General features: G+C 34.1%; 1 protein-coding gene across 3 annotated transcripts in view; it reads left to right on the forward strand.

Moving 5' to 3' along the window:
• MAPK6 (mitogen-activated protein kinase 6) overlaps positions 1–13,087 on the forward strand; it is a 32,512-nt gene extending 19,425 nt beyond the window's left edge. For 2 of the 3 annotated variants that reach the window (XM_036239002.1, XM_016162704.2), the window contains exons 3-6: positions 23–167; positions 5,003–5,167; positions 8,832–9,033; positions 10,706–13,071. In XM_036239002.1, the coding sequence (XP_036094895.1) occupies positions 23–167; positions 5,003–5,167; positions 8,832–9,033; positions 10,706–11,807 (1,614 nt within the window). In that variant the 3' untranslated portion in view covers positions 11,808–13,071. Of the gene's footprint in view, positions 1–22; positions 168–5,002; positions 5,168–8,831; positions 9,034–10,705 lie in introns of all 3 variants that reach the window. The other variant, XM_036239001.1, reaches the window with a different exon arrangement.
• Positions 13,088–13,766: the final 679 nt, after the last annotated feature.

A 13,766-nucleotide genomic window follows, 5' to 3' on the forward strand; every position in this document is an offset into this window, starting at 1 on the left:
GTATGTTTGTTTTTTTTTTCAGGGTCATCTTTCTGAAGGATTGGTTACTAAATGGTACAGATCTCCACGTCTTTTACTTTCTCCTAATAATTATACTAAAGCCATTGACATGTGGGCTGCAGGCTGCATCTTTGCTGAAATGCTGACTGGTAAAACCCTCTTTGCAGGTTAGAAATTTAAAATACATGGAAAAAAATATGCTAAAGAGAAATAATATTGCATGTATCTGTGAAGCAAGATTTATATAAGTTTTAAAACAATTTATTATAGTCCGGACTATTAAAATGAAAAGATTAAGTGTTTTTAATATTTAAAAAATTGAGGAAACTTATTCACATATTCACTGAATTGTTCACTCAGTGAAATTAGAATTCTAGTGTTCTTTTGTATCATCTTATTTCTTAAATATAATTTTGTGTTTTGTAGGTCCATAATGCTTGTTGGTCATCTGTGTTAACTGATACCTGAGTTGCTTGTTTCTGTCAATGATTGTTACTTCCCGGTGAAATTTTTTAGCTACTATTGAAAATTAAATAATTCTTTCTTTGCCCACCTCCCAATTATCCCTGTTGCTTGAATTGCCATATCCTGTTGCCTGACTGCTGTGATGTTTCAGAAACAAGCAAACAAGTAATTTTTTGCTGAGTTTGGTGTTATGAGGGATTCCAAAGAAATGTGAGAGAGAATTTAGTCAAGATGGGAAGAGATGAATAATCCACAAAAAACACCAAGTATCATAAAGCAAAATATGAGTTTGTATAAAATTAGTACAGACCGTAAGAGCTATATACTTGAGAAGTTGGAGACTGCATCAGTGATGGCTGGAACATAAGGTATAAAGCGGTCAACAGATTTTTCACTATGTAAGGATAGTGAAGAATTTTGATGAAGAGAGAGAGAAAAAGTAGTATCTACTTAAGGGTGTCTGTAAAAATAAGGGCATGAGCTTGATATTTTCATAAATCAGTAAGAAAAGTTTGATGAAAGCAAGGTATCAAATAATAATGAAGATATTTATGACTAGTTAAGATGGGGCCAAAATACTTAGAAAGTAGGCAGAGGAGTTTCCATTTGAAAAACTAGGAAATAGTAGGATACTGAAGATATTTTTAGAGAAGTGATGTGATGGTAATTTAGGTTTTTTCTTTTTTGTCCTTACTTTTTTTTCTAACTAGTCTTATTAGAATGGTCCTCTCAACACTCCCAGTTTGTAATAAGAGCATAAGGAAAGGAATGGAGCAGGGTCTGCTAACAAAAGGATTAATAAGAGAAAGCTTAGCGTGCATAGGAGAGTACTGTTGACAAAAGGATGGTATTCCTAAATGTCTTTAAAATTACTTTTTTAATGATGATACTTGTTGCAGTACTAGCTTACATCACATTAACCAGTCTTTCGTAATTTTCCCCCTAAATTTATCTGAAATTTCTTCCGTGATATATGATAGTGATTGTACTTCAGTTTCGAAGACTAAGAGGACATAGCAGTGATTCTTGGAAACTAAATTGTTAAGTGGATTGAATTTTTTCTGAGAAACAATACTGTAATTGGAGGTTATATTCCTGATATTCAAGTACCTTCCAGCATATATAAATTATTATTTGTTGCTGTGTGACGAATCACTTCAAAATGTAGTGGCCTATACAACAAAACTACTATATCACAGTTTATTTGGGTCAGGAATTTGGGAGTGGCTGTGCTAGGTGGTTCTAGCTCAGATTTGCTTAGTCAAGTTGTTGATTGGGGCTATAGTCTTCCGAAGGCTTGCCTGGGGTAGGAGGATCCACTTCTAGCTAACCAACATGACTATTAGCAGGAGGCCCTCGGTATCTCACCATGTGGGCTTCTCCATAGGACCTTTTAAATCTTCACCATATGGCAGCTGGCTTCCCTCAGCAGAATGAATTATCCAAAAGAGAGACCAAGGAATATCTTTTCTAAAAAAAGTTCTATCAGGATATACAATTTACCCATTTAAAATGTACAGTTCAATTTTTTTAGTATACTCACAGAATTGTATAACCAACTAATTTTAGAACATTTTTGTTCCTCTTAAAAGATACCCAGTAACCAGTAGCAGTGTCATATGATAACTCTTTAACTTTTTGAAGAAATGCCACACTATTTTCCAAAGTGGTTGTACCACTTCACATTTCTAATAACAATATATGAGAGTTCCAATTTCTCCACATTTTTCACCAACACTTATTTAAAATGTAGTCTGTCTTATTGTGTCTGTTTTTTTGCACATGAAGTAGTGATATAAAGTAGTATATCATTGTGGTTTTGAATCGTATTTTCCTAACAACTAATGATGTTGTGCATGTGTTTATTGGCCATATCTTTGGAGAAATATTTATCCAGATCCATTGCCTATTTTTTAATTGGTTTGTCTTTTTATAATTGAGGTGTAAGAGTTCTTTACATATTCTGGATACAGATCATTTATCAGATACATAATTTGCACATATTTACTCTCATTCTACGTTATCTTTTCATTTTCTCATGGTATCTTTTGAAACAGAAGATTTTGATGAAATCAAATTTATCTATTGTTTCTTTTGTCACTTCTGCTTTTAGTGTCATATCTATGAAACCATGGCCTAACTCCTAAGAGTTTTATAGTTTTAGTTTTTAAATTTAGGTCTGTGTTCTGTTTTAAGTTAGTTGTTATGTGTGATGTGAGGTAGAGGTCCAGCTTCATTCTTTTGCATGTGGATATCCAGTTATTCCAGCACTATTGTGGAAAAGATTATTCCTTTTCCACTGAATTGCCTTGACCACCCCATTTTCAAAAATCAGTTTACCATAAATGCAAAATATCTTTTTGTGACCTAGACTCAAAAGTGACACTATTACTTCAGCTTTATTTTATGTCTTAGAAGCAAGTCACTAAGTGTACCTCACACTCAAGGGGAGAGGAATTGGATTCCATCCTTTGAAGGAATGAGTATCAAAGCATTTGTGGACATATTTTAAAGCTACCACAGTAATAAATATTTTATTAGGAAAACAAAAATTTAATTTCAGTATATGTGCTACCAAAGCAAGCACCAAAATTTTAATTTGTTTAATTTAAAATAGATCATATTTTAAGTTGTATGAAATGGAGTCAGAATTTACTGTTGTATTGATTATACAGAGGTAATGCATTTTTAGATGTTCCCTTGGCATAGTCAGACATTACATATAGCAATAAAAAGAATGGGATAAAAACCACTTCTAAATAACATAATTTTGACTTTAAATCCATGTAAACTTTAAACATTTAATTAATGGAAATTGTGAAATTATTTGAAAGATCCAGTTGTAGTTTCCTTCTAATTCTTTACTGGTAGGTTGTACACCAATAAAAGCACAAGAGAGATCTAAATGTTTATTATATATAGGCCTCAGATGAACAGAGCAATAAATGGCAAGGACTAAGTATGCATTGGAAATTTGTGTCTGTTTAACCTACTGGAAGTGTCCTAGCCATGTTTTTTGGTACTGTGTAATATATCCATTGGCTCTCTAATAGTTTCTCAAATTTAACCTATCCAAAACTGAACTCCCGATAGTTCTCCCTCATACTTTCTCTTTCTGCTGTCTTCATCATAGTAAACCAGATCCACTTTTTAATTGCTTAGGTCAAAATCTTAGCATCATCCTTAACTTTTGTCAATACAGATACTGTGAGCTTTTCTTTCAAAATATATCCAGAATCTAACTGCTTGTTATTATCTCTATTACTGTCCCTCTCACTCCAGTTCAGTCAACTATTATGTGTCTTCTGTTTTAATGCAAGACCTCCGACTGTCTTTCCTGCTTCGATTTGCTATTTGTAGTCTGGTTACCACATGGCAGCCATAGTTGTTCTCTGAAAACAAGTCAGATCATGTCATTTCTCTGATCAAAACTAATGGCTTCTCATCCAGTTCAGGATAAAGTATACTCTTTGTATTGTGGTACCACTTTGACCTCATCTCCTGTTACTTCCCTCTCACTACTTTACTTCAGCTACACTTGACTTATTGTTGTTTCTTGAACACGCCAAGCCCACTCTCTTCTTGGGGCTTTGGGCCTTTTTCCATCTTCTTGGAACTCTTTTCCTCCATAAGAACTCCCTTCCCTAGTTTCCTTGACTTTCAACTTCTCTGTGAGGCCTTCTTGGTCATCTTATATATATTAACAACCCTGCTCCCAACAGTTGTCTCTGTCCCTTTTAGCTTACTCTGTTTTTCTTTGTAGCTTCTATCACCATTTGACATAAATGTTTACAATTATTTTCTGTCTTCCTTCACTATATAATAAGCTCCATGAAGGTAGAGATTTGGTCTGTTTGGTTTCTCAGCTGTACTCTAAAGAGCCTTGCTTTAGAGAGCCTTTTCTAGGCACTCAAGAAAAAATTGAATGTCGAATGAATTTCTAGAAATTAGTGAAAGAGTAAACTGAATTTTTTTTGGTTGCTCTTTTAGCCTAAAATATCCTCTCATATAATAATGGTCCTGAAATGCTAACTGAGCCTAACATATAAATAAAAAATTTTTGTTTCACAAATTTAATCCAGCCCTCCATTTTTTTGATGATGATGATGAAATCAAGTCATCACCATGTTAAGTATTTTCAAAGTTATATCCGTTTAGTTAGTGGTACCACTAAGATTAGCATTTAGGTCTCTTGAATCCCAATTTGTTGGGGTTTTTTCCTTCTTTGTAATACCTTAATATGAGACCAAACTTAGTCTTTTTTTTTTTTTTTTTTTTTTTTTTTTGTGGAAATATAGAGCTAAAACTAAATAGATCAGTGAGTAGAAATTGGGATAGACTTTTTGAAAAGATTGGTGATACTCAAAAACAGTGAAACCTGCTGATTAAATGATTCAGTTAAAACCATTTCCTCCCAGTGATCATTACAATATTTAAGTTAGTTTCTTTAGCTTTAGAATATTTATTGCCAGAGAATTAAACATCGAGGAATGTGTTTGTTTATGTTATATCTGTTTTTTTTTTTAACCTCACTCAGGTGCACATGAACTTGAACAGATGCAGCTGATTTTAGAATCTATTCCTGTTGTACATGAGGAAGATCGTCAGGAGCTTCTCAGCGTAATTCCAGTTTACATTAGAAATGACATGACTGAGCCACACAAACCTTTAACTCAGCTGCTTCCAGGAATTAGTCGAGAAGGTATTGTGACTCAAGAAAAACCATCATATAATTGTGTGTGTGTGTGTGTGTGTGTGTTTGTGTTTGTGTTTGTAAGTAGGATGTATGTAGGGAAGCTTTAGCTTTTTATCAGATGTGCAGCTTTCTCCCAAATAGTTTTTAGACACTTAAGGTTTACCTAAAACTTAAACTCTCACTTTCACTTTTTTGGCCTGGCTCTTAGGCTAGGATCTTTCTTTGCTCCTCTGAATAATTTTTCTGATTCCAAAAAGTGTACTTCTCTCTCCTGGTTCTAACTTCATCTACTTTTCAGCTTATACCTCCGATTGTCTATCGTAGATGAGCATATTGAATCACTGGCTCTCACTAAGCTGGAATGGAGTTTTGTGAGGATTATATGATAAATAAGTGTGGGTATGAGTATGAATGTGATTTATATATGAAAGGGTGAATTTAGTTGGGCAGTGGGGTGGGAGAGCAAAGGCTTCAGGATAAAGAGCAGCTGAAGGAGGTAGTGGAAAGAAAAAAGCTCCTTATGAGCAAACATCATGTAAGAGTTCGTGAATTGGTGTTAGGAGTATCAGTTACTAATGTGAGAGTTTGTGCAAGCTTGAAAATAGTAGGAACTTAAAATCAAAACTTTGACCACTCAAGCAGTTAATTTCATATCTCAAAATAGGGTGACATATCTTTAGATTTGTTGATATAAATAAGATTTTAAAAAATCTTATAGTTGTCTGTAATAACATTTTTAAGAGCATTACACATGAAAAATATCTTTTTAAAAAGTTGATTGTGCCTTATATCTTTAAGAATTATACTGTACTAAGATACCTCATTGTCAACATTTTCAAGTTCTCACAAATCAAAAAGTTAGGGGTATATAGTTTACTAAACATCTAAACTTCCTCTGAATTACACATTCATTATTCATATCATCAACTCTGATCATTGTATGCAGTTCAGGTGAATTTGTGTCAAAGTGTTTTAAAGTAGTGAGTGTTTTGAGAAATAGGCACTGGATGGCAAAATCATGATGAAAACCCCCCGCCGCCCAAATATGCTTCAAACTCATATAGTTAAATGCCTAAATAAAAAAGAAACAGCTATATCTAATTTCAGCAGGTTTTGCAGGCTACCTTTTTGGTAGTTTCACATTCTAACCAGTCTTCTAGTCTATCCTCACAATCAGATTACATTGCTGGCTCTCTTGCTCTTAACCTGGTAGTCACTGTCATGTCATCCCTTGTCATAACTGAAAGCAGCCACATAGCACCTGACTGTGCTTCAGAGTTGTCTCTGCAAGCTCTTCAAAAATGCAGACTATTCAATCAGAACTCAGAAATGAGGTGGGGAGCAGAGCGAGTGTTTGTATCTTTAAAACCCTCTGCAGGTATGACCCTGCTCTGCCAGGTTGAAAGACACTGCTCAGGGTTAATATGGATCAGCTTTGGAGTAAGTCATTGGCGCTCTTGCTGTGTCTTATCAAAAAAGACAAGTTAGAAATATAGAACATTGCTGTTGAAGCATTTTTAATCTAGCTAAACTTGAATCTTCTTTTTTCCTACCCTAATTAGGGTGCAGACCATGTCTTAGTCAGCTATAATCCAACCTGAATATTTGGCTGATGGCTGGGTTTATTCATAATGTGTTGAATAAATGTCTTTGATAATGGATTTATTAAATTAACCATTGAGCAAAGATCCTTGGTATTTCCAAGTGGCAGAACTGTGCTCACATACAAGTGCAATGTGGAGTGTTTAAATTCCTAAGACTGAAGATTTACTACATACATATACTCTACACCTGTTTCTTCTTGATTAAAATTGGAATTTTATTTTTGGGCAGTGCACATTCTGAGGCATTGGGGACTTAGTAAGAATAATATATGTTCTCATACTCTTCATGATTTTCAGAGGAAAAAAGCAAACAAGATAAAGTACAAATGAAGTACCACATTAAGACTACTTGGAACCTTACTCTGGTTAATACTTTTGAATGAATACCCTCTTTTTCATTTCCTTTCATACTTACCTCTTCTCTCCCCTTTCTCTATTGTTTACCACATATTTCCATATCATAGCATACTTCAACACTATTGTGAATAGACCAATTTCCTTTAGAGCAGTCCTGTCCAATAGAACTATCTGCAGTGATGGAAATATGCTGTGTGTGCATATAATTGGGAGCTTAGCCTGGGCAATTTCTTATTTCTTCCTCTTTTCATCTGCAGCCTACAGTTCCCAAATGCTAGGGATTTTAGAATATATTCCTCTTGTGTAGTTGGATCTGTCTCCTCCTTCCCTTTGAGAATGGTAATTTTGCTGGTTCAACCATCCATAACTCTGTGCCTTGAAACACTTGGGCCCTGGGCTAATTAAGACTGACTTTTTTTTTTTTTGGCAGGAGAACTAAAAACAACTTGATGTACTGTGAAATGACTTCCTATATTAGGGTAATATAATAGAGAGGAGTGGGAAAAGGAGGTGAGAACACAGGAAAGAACTTCAGCCCTGGGCCCCTGAAGGATTTGAGTAGCAATGACCCTTAGGTTTCTTCTCTTTAGTCTTTATTGGACTGACTTGAGGATTGAATGAGATAATGTGAAGAGAGTCTTTTATAGACTATAGCTCAGTTTTAGAGAGAGAGGCTATCTTTTCCTTTGAGACAGAAGGTAAGGCCAAGAGGATGTGTGATAGATCATAGTGAAGAAGTAGGAATTGAGATAAATGTGAAATGGGTTTATCTGTTGAAAGTGATAGAAAAGATTGAAAGCATAAAGAGGTAGTGTGGAACATTGCTGAGCAATAGCAAAAGCCAAGTCGAAATTCTACAGTATGAATTTGTAGTGAGCCAGATATATGTGGTTTTGCATCTAGCTTTCGTTAGTACTGTATGGCTAGGGAACAGGCACAGTAGATGGTGGAAATGATTCAGAGTTGAAGATTGGTATAAATCATAAGGCATATGAATGTGTGGTTGTGTAAGGGCAAGCTTTAGGCTTGTGATGGTGTGATTCAGGCTAGGTAAGGAGCTTAGAAAGGCCCAGCATTCTGAGTTAGTGGGAAGAATTAGGTGTATGGTAGCTCCACCAGAACTCTAAAATGATCAAGTACATTCTGTGCATTCTGTGATATGCTGGTGTGAAATTGGTGTGAACAGAGATGAACTCATTGGTATAACAGTGAGATGAGGGAAGGAAAGGAGAAAGGAAAAAGCTTTATATTAAGCACTAGACACTATGTTTTTAAATTTTTACACTTTTTTATTATCTATATATATCCTTTTTACTCATGAAGAAACAAGTTCAGCAAGTTTAAGTAATCTGATAATTCAGTTAAGTTAGTTGCAGAGCTGAGATTAGGACCTATGTATTAGCTTGAGCTGCATGAAATTGCTAGTATTTGACCATTTATGACTGACAGAAATGAAAGTTTCATGTGGTTCAAATCAATAGCTTCCTTTTCTTTTACAATTGACTATAAAATGAGATTGGGGTACATTTTAAATTTTTACTGTATTTATTGAATAAATGTTTTTTCTTTTTGACCTATAAATCAGGTAAGCTAGTTTTATTTCTCTGACAAAAACTAATTTACCTTTTAATTGTTTAGTCCCCTTTTTTCCCTTTATGAGTATGTAGACCTCCAGTTTAGTGAAGATGTTTTATCTCTTTCTTTTGCAGCACTGGATTTCCTGGAACAGATTTTGACATTTAGCCCCATGGATCGGTTGACAGCAGAAGAAGCGCTTTCCCATCCTTACATGAGCATATATTCTTTTCCAATGGATGAGCCAATATCAAACCATCCTTTTCATATTGAAGATGAAGTTGATGATATTTTGCTTATGGATGAAACTCATAGTCATATTTATAACTGGGAAAGGTAAACAGATTCTACATTAGAAAAATATTTTTGTATTTTCAAGAAACCATAGTGCAGTGAGCTTTTTTTAAAAAAAATTATATATAAAACAATGTAGAATTCTTAAAAATTTTAGTCATGGTGTCTTTGGGTTTCTACTAAACTTATTAATATCTTTGAATAGCCTTTATGTAATTTAAATATTTAATAGTTACCAGTCAGGATAAAGTTAAATTCTACTTTGAAACATTTTCAAAGCCATTAAGGCATATTTAGTTCATAAAATGATAAAGTCCTTTAAATGTGAGGGTTGCAGGTTGGAGTTCTAAACCATTTGAAGCAATTGCTTTATGAATGTAACAAAATTTTTTAAGATGTTAGATGAGAAGTTCAAACTTTATTCAGTAAAGTATCTTCATAAGTGTTTTCAAGTTTTTACATAGAATCCATTTTGTTTTAGGATATAAATTATTTTTGATTCATGGTATATGTCATATTCAAATATCTTTTTCTCATGACAAAATTAATTTTGAGATGCTTATCATAGGTTCAGTGTAAGGAACTTTTCTAGTCTGAACAGTATAATACATCAAAATGGATGATGATACACATTTTTAAAAATTTATTCCCTCAATCTGTTTTTAGGATTTCTGAATTTCTGATGAAATTTGGATATCATTCTGCTTCACAGTCAAGTGGTAGCATATAATAATGAATCAGTATTATTTAAAATATTCAGGTGATTTTGATGTTTAGCCAGGTTTGGGAATCACTAATGACAATCTTAAAACTTCAGGATTTCATATATTTCTGGGTTTAAAAGAAAAGTGATTACCAATTAATAATAATAAAAAAGAAGTAGTTAATGTTGAAATTAGTTTGTCTACTCATTGCATTTTTTCCTCCTAAAATGTGGCTGTGTTTGTAAAGGTATGTTCCTCCGTCTGTCATCTACCTTTTTTTCCACATGAACATTTGTACCACCTACATACATTTCTTTTCACACATACCCAAATGTCTTCCAGACTCTACATTTTCTGCCATCCTTAGTTAAGCCAACTAATCTCTTTTATGTTCACTTCTTCCTGTCCCCCAATCATTTTCATGTATGTGTCTCAATCTGCCTCTACTTGGGCATAGTATGTTCACCTTCCTGTGATGTGTCAGTAAGAAGATACTGCATTCAGTAGCACATATACGTGGAGAGGGTATATGTGCCAATTTATGATGATGAGTTCTTACTCTTTTTCTAGTCTGCCTATTACCAGTAGATATGCATGTTGTGGCCATAAAGTGTTTCTTCTCTGTGTGAAACTGTGTTGGAATTAAACTGTAGACTTGCCAGCCATTCAGATGCTCGTCTGAAGTTATGTTTGAGGTGGGTGAGAAATAGAGAAAAGAAATGAGTGTGAAGTGATAATTGGTCTTATTTATGACCAATTTAGGACTCAGAGTTTTATTATAATTAAATACTTCATTGGTAATTGCTAAATATTGTTTCATATTTTATATAGGAACAGATCTTACCTATCTATCAAGATATAAGTTACTGGAGGGGAGGGAAGGCTCACGACTTAGACTCCTACTATTCCCTCATAGACCCTATCACAGTGCTTTCATGTACAGGGCACTCAGTGAATTTGAAAACGAAATCATACGCCTGGACTCACACTAATATATTGAATTTTTTCAGGTACCACGATTGCCAATTTTCAGAGCATGATTGGCCTATACATAACAACTTTGATATTGATGAAGTTCAGCTTGACCCAAGAGCTCTGTCTGATGTCACTGATGAAGAAGAAGTACAAGTCGATCCTCGAAAATACTTGGATGGAGATCGCGAAAAGTATTTGGAGGATCCTGCTTTTGATACCAATTACTCTACTGAGCCTTGTTGGCAGTACCCAGATCATCATGAAAACAAATATTGTGATCTGGAGTGTAGCCATACTTGTAACTACAAAATGAGGTCCTCATCATATTTAGATAACTTAGTTTGGAGAGAGAGTGAAGTTAACCATTACTATGAACCCAAGCTTATTATAGATCTTTCCAATTGGAAGGAACAAAGCAAAGAAAAATCAGATAAGAAAGGCAAGTCAAAATGTGAAAGGAATGGATTGGTTAAAGCCCAGATAGCTCTAGAGGAAGCATCACAGCAACTGGCTGAAAAAGAAAGGGAAAAGAACCAGGGGTTTGACTTTGATTCCTTTATTGCAGGAACTATTCAGCTTAGTTCACAACATGAGCCTACTGATGTTGTTGATAAATTAAATGATTTGAATAGCTCAGTGTCCCAACTAGAATTGAAAACTTTGATATCAAAGTCAGTAAGCCGAGAAAAACAGGAAAAAGGAATGGCCAATTTGGCTCAATTAGAAGCCTTGTATCAATCTTCTTGGGATAGCCAGTTTGTGGGTGGTGGGGAGGACTGTTTTCTCATAAATCAGTTTTGTTGTGAGGTAAGGAAGGATGAGCAAATTGAGAAGGAAAACACTTACACCAGTTACTTGGACAAGTTCTTTAGCAGGAAAGAAGATACTGAAATGCTAGAAACTGAGCCTGTAGAGGATGGGAAGCTTGGGGAGAGAGGAAATGAGGAAGGATTTCTGAATAACAGTGGAGAGTTCCTCTTTAACAAGCAGCTTGAATCCATAGGCATCCCGCAGTTTCACAGTCCAGTTGGGTCACCACTTAAGTCAATACAGGCCACATTAACACCTTCCGCTATGAAATCTTCCCCTCAGATTCCTCATAAAACATACAGCAGCATTCTGAAACATCTGAACTAAAACACTCAGCAGACATTTTTCTTTGTATTCTTCATGAAATGTGTTTGTCTTTTTTATTACTAGTGTTTAAGTCATTTTTTACTTGAATCAGATGGTGTCATTTAGAAAGGATGTTATTAGTTCTTGGTTTTTAAAATCCAGACTTTTTTTCTACATGTGAGATGGTTTTCATTTTAACTGGCATGTCGTTTGCACACAAAGATAAAGAATAGAGCAAAAAATGCAATGCAGGAGGAGACAAAAATGCACTAAGACAAGTAAAAAAACATTCTCTCATAGAACAATGATCTGTTTTACAGGAAACAAAAACTTTGCCTTGAAATTTACACAGTGAGACTGTACATAATTGCATGAAAATATCTATTTTTTTCCTAAAACATTTTTCATTCATGAGTATTTTCAAGTTTTTCATACTGTACACATTTCTTAAAAACACATGATACCAGCAGCAACTGAAAATGAATGCCGAATTTGGTAAACATGTGTTATCTACCTCAAGGTAACAAAAGTATGTGGCAAAACATATACCACCCATAGTGCTTCACAATATGCACTTCTATTTAGCCAGCGTTTATTGTAGTAAACTATTCTTAATAAGATTCACTCACCATTTATAAATGTTCTGGTATGCATTCTTTATAGTGAAGTGTTACACATAACATCTTATTTATTTTAGCAAATCAGTATATTTTCTGTATTTAATTATGAAAAGTTAACTTAGTTTTTGAAATTTATTTGCAAATACACTTTTTCCATTTGGCACTATGGTTTGTTGCCTACTTAGCTGAATATATAATGTCAGCTTACCCTAAGGCTGTCCACGTACTTAATTTACTTAAGTATTCATTTTAAGTAAAGCGCTCACTGTGTATAGGAATTTGTATTTTGGAGGTGCTTGATCTATCTACAAAGAAAAATTAGGAATTACTTTATTATAAAATGCTCCTAGAAGTCTCAATTGTGTTTATTTTTTAAGAAAAAAAAAACTGTAATGTTAGACTTGTGTGCATGGAAATAATTAAGGTACATCATTATTGTAGTTTAAAAGTTGTACACGATAAGACATATTTTGTTTTTACTGTATGTTTTTACTGAATGATCTCTTCCCCATCATAAAGCAAGCATGAATAAAATTAGGTTAAATATAGCATGTGGCATCAAAGTCTCTTAGAATTTGTTTCATCTATTTTATTTTATTGAATACTGTCTGTATCTTTGGTTATCTTGTTTGAAGAAAAAGGACAAATAAAACATGCCCAGCAAATGTGGCTCCTGTTTAACTCTTCAGGTAATGAAAATTACCTGCTAGAATGAAAATTACTAACAGAATGTTTATCTAGTTCCACTTTCAGCATCTTTGAATTGTGGCTGTAGTTTAAACTATGTTAGGCTAAAAGGCTTAAAAGAAAAAGGTTCTTTGTCATCACACAAAAATCTTTTTGACTTAACCTTCACATAATTAAGAGGAATAAGGCTTTCTTTTATATAGCTATGTACCACTTAACAGGCAAAGATACATTCTGAAATGCATTGTTTGGCGATTTCATTGTGTGAACATCACAGTGCACTTAACACAAACCTAAATGGTATAGCCCATTACACATCTAGGCTATATGGTATACCACTGTTTTATATGTGGTATATGTCATTGACCGAAGTGTTATGCGGCACATGACTGTATTTCAAAACTTTTATAAAATATATGTGGAAGCTTTGGACTACACAGAGGAACCCCCTTTGGATGTATTTGCTTTACAATAACAATACATCATCTTTCCTTTGTCCAAGAACTTACCTTTTTACCTATCAAATGTAAAACCATTGTTTCTTTAAATTTTTTTTTCTGTGTCTTCTGTTCTTGTTTTGTACAGAGCCAGTTCTATTAATATCTGGATTTCTGCCTGCCCAATGACCTATTCATTGATTTCATCTGGACTCACAAGCTTTAAAAAATGCAGA

Source organism: Rousettus aegyptiacus, unplaced genomic scaffold, assembly GCF_014176215.1.
Source record: "Rousettus aegyptiacus isolate mRouAeg1 unplaced genomic scaffold, mRouAeg1.p scaffold_m13_p_3, whole genome shotgun sequence".
NCBI classification, from domain to species: Eukaryota; Metazoa; Chordata; class Mammalia; order Chiroptera; family Pteropodidae; genus Rousettus; species Rousettus aegyptiacus.